Raw genomic sequence first — 16,991 nt, 5'->3', positions numbered from 1 at the left:
GGGGGACCCTCAAGGGAAGAGTTGTGTAAGGGACAAGAAACCTGTCCCTCTCTTGAAGGCCTTAGGCAGCAAGCTGCTGAAGAGTCCAAAGGCAAGAAAAATGGAACACATAGGGTCTATTGGGAAGATGGACTCCTGTACACTGAGGCAAGAGATCCCAAACCTGGTGCCACTAGGAGAGTGGTAGTGCCTCAGGGTTTCAGAGAGTTTATTCTGACCTTAGCCCATGATATTCCCCTTGCTGGGCATTTGGGACAAACCAAGACGTGGGAGCGGTTAGTCAACCACTTCTACTGGCCCAATATCTCCCAGAAGGTTAAGGAGTTTTGCCTCTCCTGCCCCACCTGTCAATCCAGTGGTAAGACAGGTGGGCATCCAAAGGCCCCCCTCATTCCACTTCCAGTGGTGGGGGTCCCCTTTGAAAGAGTGGGTGTGGACATAGTTGGTCCACTAGAACCTCCCACAGCCTCAGGAAATATGTACATCCTAGTAGTAGTGGATCATGCTACTAGGTATCCTGAAGCTATTCCCCTTAGGTCGACTACTGCCCCTGCAGTAGCCAAGGCCCTCATTGGTATCTTTACCAGAGTGGGTTTCCCTAAGGAGGTGGTGTCTGACAGAGGTACCAACTTCATGTCAGCATACCTAAAACACATGTGGAATGAGTGTGGAGTGACTTACAAATTCACTACCCCATATCATCCACAAACTAATGGCCTTGTTGAGAGATTCAACAAGACATTAAAGGGCATGATCATGGGGCTCCCAGAAAAACTCAAAAGGAGATGGGATGTCCTCCTGCCATGTCTGCTTTTCGCTTACAGAGAGGTGCCTCAGAAGGGAGTAGGATTCTCACCCTTTGAACTTCTGTTTGGCCACCCTGTAAGGGGACCACTTGCTCTTGTTAAAGAAGGCTGGGAGAGACCTCTTCATGAGCCTAAACAAGACATAGTGGACTATGTACTTGGCCTTCGCTCAAGGATGGCAGAGTACATGGAAAAGGCAAGTAAAAACCTTGAGGCCAGCCAACAACTCCAGAAGTTGTGGTATGACCAAAAGGCTGCACTGGTTGAATTTCAACCAGGGCAGAAAGTCTGGGTTCTGGAGCCTGTGGCTCCCAGGGCACTTCAGGACAAATGGAGTGGCCCTTACCCAGTACTAGAAAGGAAGAGTCAGGTCACCTACCTGGTGGACCTGGGCACAAGCAGGAGCCCCAAGAGGGTGATCCATGTGAACCGCCTTAAGCTCTTCCATGACAGGGCTGATGTAAATCTGTTGATGGTAACAGATGAGGACCAGGAAGCTGAGAGTGAACCTCTCCCTGATCTCCTCTCATCAGACCCTAAAGATGGCTCAGTAGATGGAGTGATCTACTCAGACACCCTCTCTAGCCAGCAGCAGTCTGACTGCAGGAAGGTCCTGCAGCAGTTTGCTGAACTCTTTTCCCTAACCCCTGGTCAGACACACCTGTGTACCCATGATGTGGACACAGGAGACAGCATGCCTGTCAAAAACAAAATATTTAGACAGTCTGACCAAGTTAAGGAAAGCATCAAGGTGGAAGTCCACAAGATGCTGGAATTGGGAGTAATTGAGTACTCTGACAGCCCCTGGGCTAGCCCAGTGGTCTTAGTCCCCAAACCTCACACCAAAGAAGGAAAGAGAGAGATGAGGTTTTGTGTGGATTACAGAGGTCTCAACTCTGTCACCAAGACAGATGCTCATCCCATTCCTAGAGCTGATGAGCTAATAGACAAATTAGGGGCTGCCAAATTCTTAAGTACCTTTGAATTAACAGCAGGGTACTGGCAAATCAAAATGGCCCCTGGAGCAAAAGAAAAGACAGCATTCTCCACACCTGATGGGCATTATCAGTTCACTGTTATGCCCTTTGGTTTAAAGAATGCCCCTGCCACCTTCCAAAGGTTGGTGAATCAAGTCCTTGCTGGGCTGGAATCCTTTAGTGCAGCTTATCTTGATGATATTGCTGTCTTCAGCTCCACCTGGCAGGATCACCTGGTCCACCTGAAGAAGGTTTTGAAGGCTCTGCAATCTGTAGGCCTCTCTATCAAGGCATCCAAATGCCAGATAGGGCAGGGAACTGTGGTTTACTTGGGACACCTTGTAGGTGGAGGCCAAGTTCAGCCACTCCAGCCTAAGATCCAGACTATTCTGGACTGGGCAGCTCCAAAAACCCAGACTCAAGTCAGGGCATTCCTTGGCTTGACTGGGTACTACAGGAGGTTTGTGAAGGGATATGGATCCATTGTGACAGCCCTCACAGAACTCACCTCCAAGAAAATGCCCAAGAAAGTAAACTGGACTGTAGAATGCCAACAGGCCTTTGACACCCTGAAACAAGCTATGTGCACAGCACCAGTTCTAAAAGCTCCAGATTACTCCAAGCAGTTCATTGTGCAAACAGATGCCTCTGAACATGGGATAGGGGCAGTTTTGTCCCAAACAAATGATGATGGCCTTGACCAGCCTGTTGCTTTCATTAGCAGGAGGTTACTCCCCCAGGAGCAGCGTTGGAGTGCCATTGAGAGGGAGGCCTTTGCTGTGGTTTGGTCCCTGAAGAAGCTGAGACCCTACCTCTTTGGTATTCACTTCCTAGTTCAGACTGACCACAGACCTCTCAGATGGCTGATGCAAATGAAAGGTGAAAATCCAAAACTGTTGAGGTGGTCCATCTCCCTACAGGGAATGGACTTTGTAGTGGAACACAGACCTGGGACTGCCCATGCCAATGCAGATGGCCTTTCCAGCTTGTTCCACTTAGAAAATGAAGACTCTCTTGGGAAAGGTTAGTCTCATCCTCTTTCGTTTGGGGGGGGGGGGGGGGGGGGGGTTGTGTAAGGAAATGCCTCCTTGGCATGGTTACCCCCTGACTTTTTGCCTTTGCTGATGCTATGTTTTGAATTGAAAGTGTGCTGAGGCCTGCTAACCAGGCCCCAGCACCAGTGTTCTTTCCCTAACCTGTACTTTTGATTCCACAATTGGCACACCCTGGCACCCAGATAAGTCCCTTGTAACTGGTACCTCTGGTACCAAGGGCCCTGATGCCAGGGAAGGTCTCTAAGGGCTGCAGCATGTATTATGCCACCCTAGAGACCCCTCACCCAGCACAGACACACTGCTTACCAGCTTGTGTGTGCTAGTGAGAACAAAATGAGTAAGTCGACATGGCACTCCCCTCAGGGTGCCATGCCAGCCTCTCACTGCCTATGCAGTATAGGTAAGACACCCCTCTAGCAGGCCTTACAGCCCTAAGGCAGGGTGCACTATACCATAGGTGAGGGTACCAGTGCATGAGCACTGTGCCCCTACAGTGTCTAAGCAAAACCTTAGACATTGTAAGTGCAGGGTAGCCATAAGAGTATATGGTCTGGGAGTCTGTTTTACACGAACTCCACAGCACCATAATGGCTACACTGAAAACTGGAAAGTTTGGTATCAAACTTCTCAGCACAATAAATGCACACTGATGCCAGTGTACATTTTATTGTAAAATACACCGCAGAGGGCACCTTAGAGGTGCCCCCTGAAACTTAACCGACTATCTGTGTAGGCTGACTGGTTCTAGCAGCCTGCCACACTAGAGACATGTTGCTGGCCCCATGGGGAGAGTGCCTTTGTCACTCTGAGGCCAGTAACAAAGCCTGCACTGGGTGGAGATGCTAACACCTCCCCCAGGCAGGAGCTGTAACACCTGGCGGTGAGCCTCAAAGGCTCACCCCTTTGTCACAGCACCGCAGGACACTCCAGCTAGTGGAGTTGCCCGCCCCCTCCGGCCCCGGCCCCCACTTTTGGCGGCAAGGCCGGAGAAGATAATGAGAATAACAAGGAGGAGTCACTGGCCAGTCAGGACAGCCCCTAAGGTGTCCTGAGCTGAGGTGACTCTAACTTTTAGAAATCCTCCATCTTGCAGATGGAGGATTCCCCCAATAGGATTAGGGATGTGACCCCCTCTCCTTGGGAGGGGGCACAAAGAGGGTGTACTCACCCTCAGGGCTAGTAGCCATTGGCTACTAACCCCCCAGACCTAAACACGCCCTTAAATTTAGTATTTAAGGGCTCTCCCTGAACCTAGAAACGAGATTCCTGCAACAACAAGAAGAAGGACTGCCTAGCTGAAAACCCCTGCAGAGGAAGACCAGAAGACAACAACTGCTTTGGCTCCAGAAACTCACCGGCCTGTCTCCTGCCTTCCAAAGAACTCTGCTCCAGCGACGCCTTCCAAAGGGACCAGCGACCTCTGCATCCTCTGAGGACTGCCCTGCTTCGACGACGACAAGAAACTCCCGAGGACAGCGGACCTGCTCCAAAAAGACTGCAACTTTATCCAAAGGAGCAGCTTTAAAGAACCCTGCAATCTCCCCGCAAGAAGCGTGAGACTTGCAACACTGCACCCGGCGACCCCGACTCGGCTGGTGGAGAACCAACACCTCAGGGAGGACCCCCGGACTACTCTACGACTGTGAGTACCAAAACCCGTCCCCCCTGAGCCCCGACAGCGCCGCCTGCAGAGGGAATCCCGAGGCTTCCCCTGACCGCGACTCTCTGAAACCTAAGTCCCGACGCCTGGAAAAGACCCTGCACCCGCAGCCCCCAGGACCTGAAGGACCGGACTTTCACTGCAGACGTGACCCCCAGGAGTCCCTCTCCCTTGCCCAAGTGGAGGTTTCCCCGAGGAAGCCCCCCCTTGCCTGCCTGCAGCGCTGAAGAGATCCCTTGATCTCTCATTGACTTCCATTGCGAACCCGACGCTTGTTCTAACACTGCACCCGGCCGCCCCCGCGCCGCTGAGGGTGAAATTTCTGTGTGGGCTTGTGTCCCCCCCGGTGCCCTACAAAACCCCCCTGGTCTGCCCCCCGAGGACGCGGGTACTTACCTGCTGGCAGACTGGAACCGGGGCACCCCCTTCTCTCCATTGGAGCCTATGCGTTTTGGGCACCACTTTGAACTCTGCACCTGACCGGCCCTGAGCTGCTGGTGTGGTAACTTTGGGGTTGCTCTGAACCCCCAACGGTGGGCTACCTTGGACCAAGAACTGAACCCTGTAACTGTCTTACTTACCTGGTAAAACTAACAAAAACTTACCTCCCCCAGGAACTGTGAAAATTGCACTGTGTCCACTTTTAAAATAGCTATTTGTGAATAACTTGAAAAGTATACATGCAATTGAAATGATTCAAAGTTCCTAATGTACTTACCTGCAATACCTTTCAAACAAGATATTACATGTTAAATTTGAACCTGTGGTTCTTAAAATAAACTAAGAAAAGATATTTTTCTATACAAAACCTATTGGCTGGATTTGTCTCTGAGTGTGTGTACCTCATTTATTGTCTATGTGTATGTACAACAAATGCTTAACACTACTCCTTGGATAAGCCTACTGCTCGACCACACTACCACAAAAAAGAGCATTAGTATTATCTCTTTTTACCACTATTTTACCTCTAAGGGGAACCCTTGGACTCTGTGCATGCTATTCCTTACTTTGAAATAGCACATACAGAGCCAACTTCCTACAGAAAGGCTGAGAAAGAGACAGATGCAGGAAAGAGTAGTCAGAAGCAGATAAAGAAGGAAGGGCATGCAGACTGACAGCAGTCACAGATCAGTGGAGAGAGGGGCAGGAACAGCGTCAAAGAGTTCTAACCAGGCTGAGGCCCAGCAGCAGGCACACGTGGGGCCAGGCACAGGGAAAGGCAGGCCGGAGAAGAAGCGGGAAAATTAGAGAGCCAGACTGGGAGCACGACTGATATTCACCACGAGGCAGAAAGAAAGGGAGGAAAAAACAGAGGCAGGAGGAGAGGTGGGCAATGAGACGGGAAGAAACTTAGAAAGATGGGGAAACAAGGCATCCGAGTCGTGGAAATACAGACAGTAGAAGACGGACGATGAGACCGACTCGGTGGTGATTGAGACGCATGGAGACGGGCAGATGGAGAGGAAGAACAGTAGACAGAGGGGCAAGATGCACAGCAGGCACAGGCGTGCAACATGTAAACACATGAATACCACAACCAGGCAGACAGAAAGGATCAGAGGAGATATGCAGGAAACAAAAAACATGGAAACACGAGAAGCATGGCTGCCATTCAAAAAGGGACAGATATTGAGGGGACGTGTCAGGAGAACACGAGTGGGGGCACAGTTAGGAAAACACAAAGATGGCCAGACATGGAGTGTAGCGGACGTTCAACCAGAGGCAAGCAGAGAAGGAGGCAGGACCTGAGGAGCAGGCATTCCGAACCCAGGTAGAGGGTATCCAGGAGAGAGGGGCGGGGGGGGGGCGCAGCGACACGAAGGCGTAAAGTAGAGAAAAGGGGCAAGCAGAAATGGAATCCGGTCAAGGTGTTTTGGAAAGGCAGAGACAACAGAATTGCAAAGAGATACTAGGCAGAGACACAGCAAAACGCAGCAAGCAAGTCGAAGTGGGTGTGCCCCCGCTTATCTTATTAAAGGGGGCCCAGACCCTTAGTTTGAGGCAGAAAGAAGTTCAAATGTCACCATCATTTGAAACCGGAACTCGTGATGTCACCTTGCTAGTACCCGGCTGCGATTAAATTTAAATTACATTCGCTTTCAATGTGGCGTCACCAGGTGTTTTAACCCCAAGGGAACATTCTCCTCAGCCGTAAGTGCGGCACGGGGGGGGGGGGGGGGGGGGGGGGGGGGGGGGGGGTGAGGGGGGTTATGACTGAGCAGGGAACTGCCCGCCATGACACCACCGTTCCTTAACGAAAGGAAGTAAAAACAGCAGTTTTTAAGCACGACATTCGTAACAACTCGAATTTCAGCCTTGTAAGGTTGGTCTAAATGCTTAAGTGAGGAATATGATAACGACTGTGATATTGTTTCTTGTGACGTCACCCAACAAAACGAAAGCAGTGGCATGACGTATACTCCCGTGCAAAATCCCGCGAGACCCCTGCGCCGGGAAACTCCACTCAGAATAACTGCGTCATAATCCCACACTAGATTAGGCCCCCTTTTGTTATTCCCGCCCCTTTAAAAGCATCTCATCTAGGTTACTTACAATACACCCCTAAAATGGAGAGGGGAAGATCAGGAACGCAGCTGACAGTGGGGACAACAAACAGGGCGGCAGAGAGTGGGACAGGCAAAGTATGGAAAGCAGCCAGGCCAACGCACACGCAGAAATATGAGCCCCGCTGGCTCCGTTTTTGTTTGGAAGATTCAGTCAGACAGATGGGCTATGTAGAGAGGAGGAAGAGGCAAGCGCTGCCCACTGGCACGAAGGGGTGCTGTGTGTTGTGAGACCTCTACTCAGCGGGAAATTGAAGCTTGCAGGGGTGAGAACCACACACAAGACGTTGTCCACCAAACACTGGAACACGTTCAGGCGGCAAGCTCGGGGGACTCCCCAAAGCTCGCATTACAGCGAGTCTATGCTGGCAGTTTGGGTCCCAAGGGAGCCAGCACACGAGGCTCAGAACCTCAGCTGCTTGATTTAGACGTGTATATCTGACTCCACGGATGTCTCTCTGACCCATGAGCAAAACAGCGTCTGGAGTCTGGCAGGTGTCACCAGAACAATCTGCGTCACTGGAACAGAACCGTTCGAAATTATTGATGTCGGGTTTGTTAATCCAAATAGTTCACTTGAACTGACCCCGTTTATAGCGCCCAGAATGCACCCATTTCCTGAAGGTCTATGATGGGCACAAACTTTGCTAGAACTCCAGATCCCATGCCTAAGCAGCGCTTCTAATCCATTCCTTTGCTTTCTAGTACACGACTTTAATTTACCGCTTTTGAGTTTTCTAGTTACATGTTTGTGTACCTCATCCAGAACGCATGGCACTGTAGGATTTGTAGTTCTATTAGATCCACAATAAAACCAGGACAAGAGGTCCCAGAATGAAAGAAAACAAATTGGGCTGGCCAAGCTTTGTGTGTGGACCAGGCAAACCTGAGGTCTTAATTCAGAATATAAGCATGGCTACAAGTATCCGAAAGCAGTGCCATAACTGGGCAGGATCAATGCCTGCACTTCTCAGACGTTCTGCAATACTTATAATGAAAGACTAGCCCCTTAGCAGCAATTAAGTACCCTGTCATAGGGAGTACCTGCACTTTCATAGTTCCATTACAAACACTCCAGAAAGGACCAAGCATTAGCAAAGCCAGTAGGTCTCACCTGTGTGAGAGCAATTGGCTTTGCCAATGTGTTTTAGCCACGTTGTTCAGCAGTGGCAGTGGGGTTGCTGTTTACTGTGGCTTAAAGTTATTGATGTGGCATAGAAGAGAGTGACCTAGAGGAGAGTAGCATGGTGTACGGTAGAGTGGCATAAGGTACAGCAGCATAGAGTGGAAAGGAGTGGCATAGAGTGCAGTGGTGCTGAGTAGAATGGAGTGGCATAGAGTAAAGTGGTATAGCGTTGAGCAGAGTGGCATAGAGTAGAAGGGTGTAGATTGGCATAGTGTGTCATTTTGTTGAGTAGAATGGCAGAGTGGCGCATAGAAGGGTGGAGTAGAGTGGTGTAGCGTGGCATAGAGTGCTGCAAATTGGTGCATGGTGGCATGGAGTAGAGCAGCACTGTGGAGAGGCATGGAACGGAGTGGCACAAGGTCAGGGGTGTGGAATTTATTAAAATATCTACTTGTCCACAGGACAGGTTGCTTCTCAAATCTACTTGTCCTGTAAAAAGATCTACTTGTCCCTTTGGTGCCATGTAGTGTGGCGCCAAATTATGGCAGCAATCTCATTATGTAAGAGCTCTGATAATAGCCTCTCTGATTATGCCAGGGCTACTACCATAGTAGGGCTTGAATACTTGCAGTTTCAATCCCTACTGTAGCAATTTCCTTATTTTTCCACCTTTCTGCAGATCTGCATACTGGGGCTGGAGGAAGCAGTAAGCAATAGTTCCAGGGCTGGAATGCCTTTGAGTCTGCAAACCTACTAACCTGCATGTTTTAAAGATCTTCACCAGCTTCTCTCTAATATTTTCCCATAATAAGAAAGGTTGGACATTTACTCCTGACAATGGCAGAATTAGAACTTCTTCCAGGGTTGGGAAGAAAGTGGCTGGAGGGAAAATGAACTTGCAAATGCTCAATAGATTTTCACATGAGCAAATCTACACATGCGTATTTACCCATGCTAAAATACAGTTCACAAATATTTTAGAGGGGTACGACATATACCATGGGTACACTTTTGTGACTTTCTTTAAGAATTTGGGGCCACATGTAGGTAGGTTCAGATTTGCGACCCGCAAATTGCGAGTCGCAAATCCGAATGTAGGATGGTGTCCCTGACACAATCTGTGATTCGCAAGGGCTTCGCAAATGCACACCTCATGAATAATCATGAGGTGGGTCGCAATTTGCGACCCCCTTGCGAATGGCGGCCTCACAGGGATGGTAGCCTGCTGGAGGACAGCAGACCACCATGTCTGTGACTGCTTTTCAATAAAGCAGTTTTTTTTTTTTTTTGTAATGCAGCCCGTTTTCCTTAAAGGAAAACGAGATGCATTACAAAAATGAAAAATTAAACGTTTTCGTTTCATTTTTTCAGAGCAGGCAGTGGTCCTGCGAACCACTGCCTGCTCTGAAAAAATGTTTACAGTGACATTCACAATGGGGAAGGGGTCCCAGGGGGACCCCTTCCCTTTTGTGTAATTGTTAGCACCCATTTGAAATGGGTGCAAACTGCTATTGGTTTGCGCCCGCGTTCGCAAAACAATCCTACATTGCACTGTGAGTCGCAATTAGGAAGGGAACACCCCTTCCTAATTGCGAGTCGCAAACCCGTTTTGCGATTCGGTAACCAGGTTACCGAATCGCAAAACTGGGTTTGTGCACCGCAATGTGCTTTTTGCACGTCGCAAATAGCGAAAGTCGCTGTTTGCGACATGCAAAAAGCTACCTACATGTGGGTCTTGGTCCCTAATTAGGTCTGGTGTTAAAGACATTTTGTTTTTATTAAACTTCTATTTCTCTCTCTTTCGGCTGGCTTTACTGTGAGTGATCGCATTCTTCTCTTCCACAAGGAGCACATTGGCACACAAAGTAGTTTTGTTCAGTGTCAGGAACTACAGTGGCAATCAGTGACGTAACGAAACTGGAGGGTGCCCCTTTGCAAAGAACATGGAGGAGCCCCCTCTCCAGACTCACTCAGGGCAGGTGCTGTGCTGAAGGGGCCCCCTGGAGGGCGGCTGCGGGGCCTTTGTTATGCCACTGGTGGCAACGTGTGCTTTTAGAGTTCAAAAACGTTTTTTGTTTTTTTTGCCAGTGTTTGTTACAATGTTGAGGGCCTGGTAGCTCCCACAACAATAAAGTGTTACAAAAGCCATGTCAAAACAAGACACGCATTGATGAAACTAAAAGACTTATAAAAATATGTCAGATCAGTTGGCTTTGTCAGTGTTTGTTTATTTTCATGCTTCCCATAATCGTGTTGAAAATGGTTACACTGATTTTCCATTAGAAATATTTTTGGGAAATATTAGCATGCATCAAAACATTTTACTAAATGACACCTCATTTGCATCTAATCAGAGAGCATTCTGGGAGCATTATACTTAGCCTCATAGCCTAAACTTTTCAAACATGTGTATACACGTTTTTTTTATTTGTACTGGAACCAACGTCAGTAGTGAAGTGTGACCTTAAAACATTTATTTACAGCACTCACCCTAATAATGAAGGTTTTCAAATAATGAACCATAAATACAAGTTCGAACAGCATTATCTTTTAGAAACACATTACCTCAACTGTAGAGAGTTCCACTCTCTGTAAACAGGCAGCCAAAGGGTTTGTGCTGCAGAGGGTTGGGCCTACTTGTCCCAAGGACAAAGTAAACATAAAAACTTGTTGCCCTTGACCCCAAACAAGATGTCCCGGGGGATAGTAATTCCACATCCCTGCAAGGTGGTGTTAAAGTGGAGTGGTGTACACTGGTATAAGGTGGAGTACCATAAGGTGGAGTAGCGTAGGGTGGAGTAGCATATAGTGGTGTAGAGTACTACAGTTGAGGGAGTAAGTAACTAAAGCATTAATAAAGACAGCAGAATGGGTGAAAGCAACATAAATAAGAAGCCATATGTCTGTGATAAAAGTAAGAAAGAACATTTGACATCCATAAATAATAGTGAAACACTTATAAAATAAAAGTGTGTTTGGTCCATGCTCCAGGGAGGAGCTAACGAAAGAAAGGGAAGCCTGTGGGAGCTAAGCAATACAAAGATTGCAAATGAGAGTGACAATGAAAACTAATGGCATGCTGTGGGTAGGTTGTAAGCCCACTAAATTGTAAACAATATGTCTTGCAGCACGTGCATGCCTGAGTAGGCGAGACCTAAAAAACGAAAACCAGCACTGGATACCTATTCCAGCATACAATCATTAAACTTGATAGTAGTGCCCGGATATATGCAGCACTGGCTCTTCTACTATGCTGGAGGAGCGTCCCCCCCCACCCCCCACCAGCAGCAGCTGCAAACCTTTGAATAATAACTATGTTTATTATTGTTTTGTTGTAGAAGGGACGGAGTCATGGGGTGTTGCAGGGAAGGAGGGGGAGTGCACAGCACTCCCCTCAGTGTGCATGTATGTTTGGCCGGCTGTCTCGGGCCGGCCAAACACACATGCGCACTGGGCTCTCTCCAACCTGGCACTGTGTTGCTTGGTTGGAGACAGCGGGCAGAGGCTCCCACTCTGCCTTGGAATGGCAGGCCATGGCGCTCCGCCCAATCCTAACGCTGCTTTCACGCTGCTGGGAGCCTGCTGGGAGGACTGAGGAGCGGTACTGCGCATATATTTTTTTCCATAAATATTTACTGGCCCTTGGCTGTTACATAACAGCAAAACAAAAAGATAACCAGTAGTTTTTTAATAAGAACGGTTGCATCCTTCGTCACTAATGTGAAATATATATTTTTAGCGACTATGGGCTGGATTACTTCTCGGAAACTGCCGCGCTGAAGTCGATGTCTTAGAAGCTCATGGCTTGGTGGCAGCCTGGCAGGGTCTCCCCCTTTCACGATTTAAATGGCGACCTCCTCTTTCTGTACAAGAACAAAAAAAAAAAACTGCCCTCTGTCTGCCTCGACACAGCCAGCCGCAGAGAGGTACAGCAATCCTAAAATACGCAGGACTATGAGCCATATGTACGAACACATTTTCCCATTGACACAGAATGGGAAAAACCCTTTGCTACATCTGGCCCTATATTCCCTGATCCGATGAACGGCAGATGGTGGTCTATGACCACTTCCGGAGTGTAATCAGTTTCCCTACGATTTGAAGGGAGCCATCTGGGAAGCACGCCTCGGTATCTGGTAAGTGGTTTCTCTGTCATCATTTTCTGAACAACATTAATAAAAAAAAGACACTAGGTGTCCATGTCAGCTTGAGGGAGCCAACCCCATGCACCTCAAAACCAGACATTAAAAATGTAGGGTTATAAGACGCGCACCTCGGCAACAGACAAAAGACAATCTATAGCTGGACATTTACCACTCCACTTAAGTGACATTCGGCGGGCCCTGGCGTTTAGCAAATTGTACATTGTTTGCTATGACGTGTAGTTTCGATGTTAACATTTTAAATATGGGCTCAAATATCCCGACATGCAGATGTTCTAAAAAATAGATGACTGAGGCCTCGCATGAAACAGGCCCTCTTGTTAAATGTAAGGAAGAGTCAATGGCACAAACCGGGCAGACAAAGGCAGAAAACAGGCTTCTGCAGGTTTAGGGCATCCACAATGGCATGAATCCAGGGCATGAACAGTAAGAGCGTGGAAGCGAGTCTTACAATAGTAAAGGGACGTTGTTACTCCAGTCTAAGGCCTTAAGCCAGCAATCAGGGCTGCTATGCACATGTGAATGGCAGGGACGTGCTGGGCCTCTGAAAATCAAATTTACATTATATAACTGTACGTGATTTCCAGACCTAGAGCCTGCGCTGATTCTAGTCTAAAATGCACCAGCCCCTCGCACATCTGCCAAACAAACGGAAAACCAGGCCCGAAAGAAAATGGTGTTATTGAGCAATTAAGACTCAAGATGCACTGCCGCTTGCCATTTTATGTCATTGCTTGTAATGGCACGGCTTGTACCAGTCCATTGCCACTGTCGAGTTACAAGAAGTAGGATGATGTGGGGGAAAAGAAAGTGCTGGCTGGCTGGACTTAGTCTTAAGAATCTCTACAGCAAAATACTTCTTTACAAACTCTATCCAACAAAATGGATCGCATTAGGCACTTAGTACAGAAACCAGTGAGACGGTAGGCAATCCCCATAATAACTAAGTTTCCCAGGTCCATGCGTGTTGAGGTACCCCAGGCCAAGTTTTTTTTTCTCTCAATTTTAAATTCTGGAACTTGTAGTTCTGGTTTTAAGAATGAACGAATACGACTACAAGGCACAGAACTGGAAGAGAAAAAACTTGGACTGGAGCAGCTAGTCACGCATGGGCACGGGACACTTGCCAGGGCTTCAACTCTCGATGCCCAAATCTTGCCTCGTTTTGGTAGAGGAAAGGAGGTAGAGACTATTACCTCAGTCCGCATCCATGGAGTAAAAGAAGGGCGCCCGCTGAAACCCGACCCCTTTTTCAATACGTCACCAGTTAAGTAAGAAACGCGAGGGCGCCCAGGATAGAGAGGAACAAGGGGACAAGAGAAGAATAAAGGGGAGTCGGAGAAGAAGAGCAGCCGGAGAGATGGGAGTGTCGGGAAAGTACAAACCAGCAGAGGTAGCCGTGGCGGAGAAGGGAGGGTGAAGGCGTAGTGGCGAAGAGAGGGGGGAAACGAGAGACACAAAACGAGGGCGCGAGATCGTCAGGTGAGAGGTGGAGGTAACGTGAGAGATAGCAGGTGAGAAGGCCGGCAGGGTGCAGGCACAGTATCAGTCACACACACACTGAGGGAAGATGATGCAAGGAGAGGGAGGGCGGGAAGAGTGCATACTCACGCTTTGTGTCAGAGACGCAGGGGGTGGGAGACCAAACCAGCATCCCTTTGAGTTCCTTGTTGCTGAAGCGGGCTGGGCTGTCTGCAGAGAGAGAGAGGAGAGATGTGTGAGCAGGCATGTGTGTGTCTTGGAGCTCGGCCTCAGACCGCTCCACGTCAGAAGCGACAGGCCCTGAACACCAGGAGCCAGGCCTACCCCCTCAGCCACAGGCGACGCTGCGAGCCAGCACCTCACCGCGGCGCACGCCAGGGTCCAAAGAGGGCCTTCGAACACCCCCCCCCCCACCCACCCCTTCAAGAGAATGCGGCCCTCACTCCTCGCTACATTCTTTACCTCACCCATGCTTTCATTTTACCGGCTAATCTGCACGAAACGAGGAACATTTCAGACCTGTGCCACCATCCCTTCACAGGATGCAACACCCAGACACACCTAGCACTCCTCTCGCCATCCTTGCACACATTAAAATACAAAAAAATACACTGCGTGTCATTTGCGCCCCCGCACTGTCAATGGAGACAGTCACAGCACCCCTCAGTGTATCACTGTGCGAAATAAACAACACCCCGGATATTTCAGTCCCTCCCGTACTGTATCAATCTGTGGAAAAGGACCATTTTCAGAAATGGCTGTCTCTACGCAGAATATAACCAGGCATTCCTAGCCCGCCCCCCACTCGTGAATAAAGAACACCCTAAACATTGGCACTCATCACTGTATCACAATGTGGCGTAGAGGACGTTTTCAAACATTTCTATCACTATCTCTATACAGAATAGATAATACCTATAGACGTGTAGATCCCTCCTTTCACTATCAGTACGTTTCTAACCCTTCTGCACGGTATCCATTTGTGAGATAAGGATGATTTTCAGAAATAGCCATCACTGCAAGGAATACAGAACAGCTGCACTCGCGGATAAAGAACACCACCATCACCGTGCCACCATGTGGACTAAGGAATATTTTTAGGCATTTCTATGAGGTATCAGAATCACTGCACAGAATACAGAACAGCCGCAGACAGGTGTATACCTCCCACCACCATCACTAGGTAGAATAAAGAACACCCCAGCCATCTCTAACCCTTCTTCACTGCATCACTTCGTGGGATAAGGGTCATTTGCAGAAATCACCCATTGCACACTTAATAGACCTCCCGCCACTGGCCTAGCCCTCCTTCCACTATAACTGGTTGGAATAAAGAAGACACCCGACATTTCGACCCCTCTTCTTCTGTATGACCCCTTGGAATAAGGGACATTTTCTGACATTTCCATCACAATCGCTGCACGGAATACAGAACAGCTGCAGACACATATATCCCTCCTCCACTCGCGAATCAAGGACACCACCTCACTGTATGGCCATGTGGACACAGGAACATTTTCAGGCATTTTTATCATATCAGACACTCTACGGACTACAGAACGGCCACATACATGTGTATTCCTACTTTCACTCACTATCACTGCGTTGAATAAAGAACTCAGTAGACATTTCAATTCATCTTTCGGTATCACTGAACAGAATAAGGAACACATCCAGACCACACATTTATAAGCCTTTCTCACTGTAAAATTGTGAAGTAAGGAACATTCGCAGACACTTTATCGCATAACTTCACAGAATAAAGAATATCGCAGACTTTTCTATCACTCTTTTCACCATCAGTGGATGGAAGAAAGAACACCCCTAGATTTAGTTAGCTCCCCTCTCCTCACTGTATCACTATGAAGAATAAGGATTATTTTCAGAAATGGCATCACTGCACAGAATACAGCACAGAAACGTGTGGCCCTCCTTTCGCTACCACTACGTGAAATAAAGACCACCCAGACGTCTCCCTCCCTCCCTACATTACCACCGAACAGAATAAAGACCACCCTTGAAATGTCTATCCATCCCTATATTATCACCTCATGGAATAAAGAGCACCCCAACCATTTCTAGCCCTCCCTACATTATCACTTTGCTACTGCACACAATACAACACCCCAGACATTTCTATCCTTTCCTACATTACCATCACACAAAATAAAGATCAACCCAAAGAGTTCTGCCCCTCCCTACATTACCACTACACGGACCAAAGACCACCCCAGACATGTCTAACCATCTCTACATTTACACCACAAAGAATTAAGATCACCCTAGACAGTGCCATCCCTCCCTACATTATCACTATATGGAATAAAAATCTCCCCAGGCATTTCTATCCCCCCCCCCCCCCCCCCCCCCTACATCATACTGCACAGAATAAAGACAACCCTAGACATGTCTATCCATCCCTCCATTACCACTGCATGGAATAAAGATCACCCCAACCATTTCCATCCCTCCCTACATTATCACTATATGGAATAAAGATATCCCCAGGCATTTCTATCCCTCCCTACATTATCACTATATGGACTAAAGATCTCCCCAGGCATTTCTACCCCTCCCTATTTCATACTGCACAGAATAAAGACAACCCTAGACATGTCTATCCATCCCTCCATTACCACTGCATGGCACAGACACCATCCTAGACATGTCTATCCCTCCCTCCATTACTATTGCCTGAAAGACAACCTATACATTTCCATTCCTCCCTACATTATCAATGCACGAAATAAAAACCACCCCAGACATTTCTATCCCTCCCTACATTATCACATTGCCACTGCACACAACACAACATCCCAGACAGTTCTGTCCTTCCCTACATTACCACTACATGGAATAAAGACCACCCCAGACAGTTCTGTTCTTCCCTTCATTACCATCACACAGAATAAAGACCACCTATACATATCTATCCCTCCCTACATTATCACATTGCCACCGAACACAACACAACACCCCAGACAGTTCTGGCCTTCCCTCCTTTACCACTACATGGAATAAAGACCACCCACACGTCTACCCATCCCTACATTACCACTACACGGAATAAAGAATACCCCAAACATTACCATCCCTCCCTATATTACCACATTGCCACTGCACACAATACCACACCCCAGACATTTTTATCCTTCTCT

At 48.1% G+C, this 16,991-nt stretch overlaps 1 protein-coding gene across 9 annotated transcripts in view; it reads right to left on the bottom strand.

Annotated features, from left to right (window-relative positions):
* RCOR2 (REST corepressor 2) overlaps window positions 1–16,991 on the bottom strand; it is a 164,576-nt gene that overhangs the window by 71,435 nt on the left and 76,150 nt on the right. For all 9 annotated transcript variants that reach the window (XM_069207125.1, XM_069207121.1, XM_069207120.1 and 6 more), the window contains exon 4: window positions 13,963–14,043. In XM_069207125.1, coding sequence (XP_069063226.1) covers window positions 13,963–14,043 — 81 coding nt within the window. The remainder of the gene's footprint in view (window positions 1–13,962; window positions 14,044–16,991) is intronic.

Source organism: Pleurodeles waltl, chromosome 9, assembly GCF_031143425.1.
Source record: "Pleurodeles waltl isolate 20211129_DDA chromosome 9, aPleWal1.hap1.20221129, whole genome shotgun sequence".
NCBI classification, from domain to species: domain Eukaryota; kingdom Metazoa; phylum Chordata; class Amphibia; order Caudata; family Salamandridae; genus Pleurodeles; species Pleurodeles waltl.
Note: the sequence above shows the minus strand (reverse complement) of the source record. Positions and strands in the feature narration are given on the sequence as shown.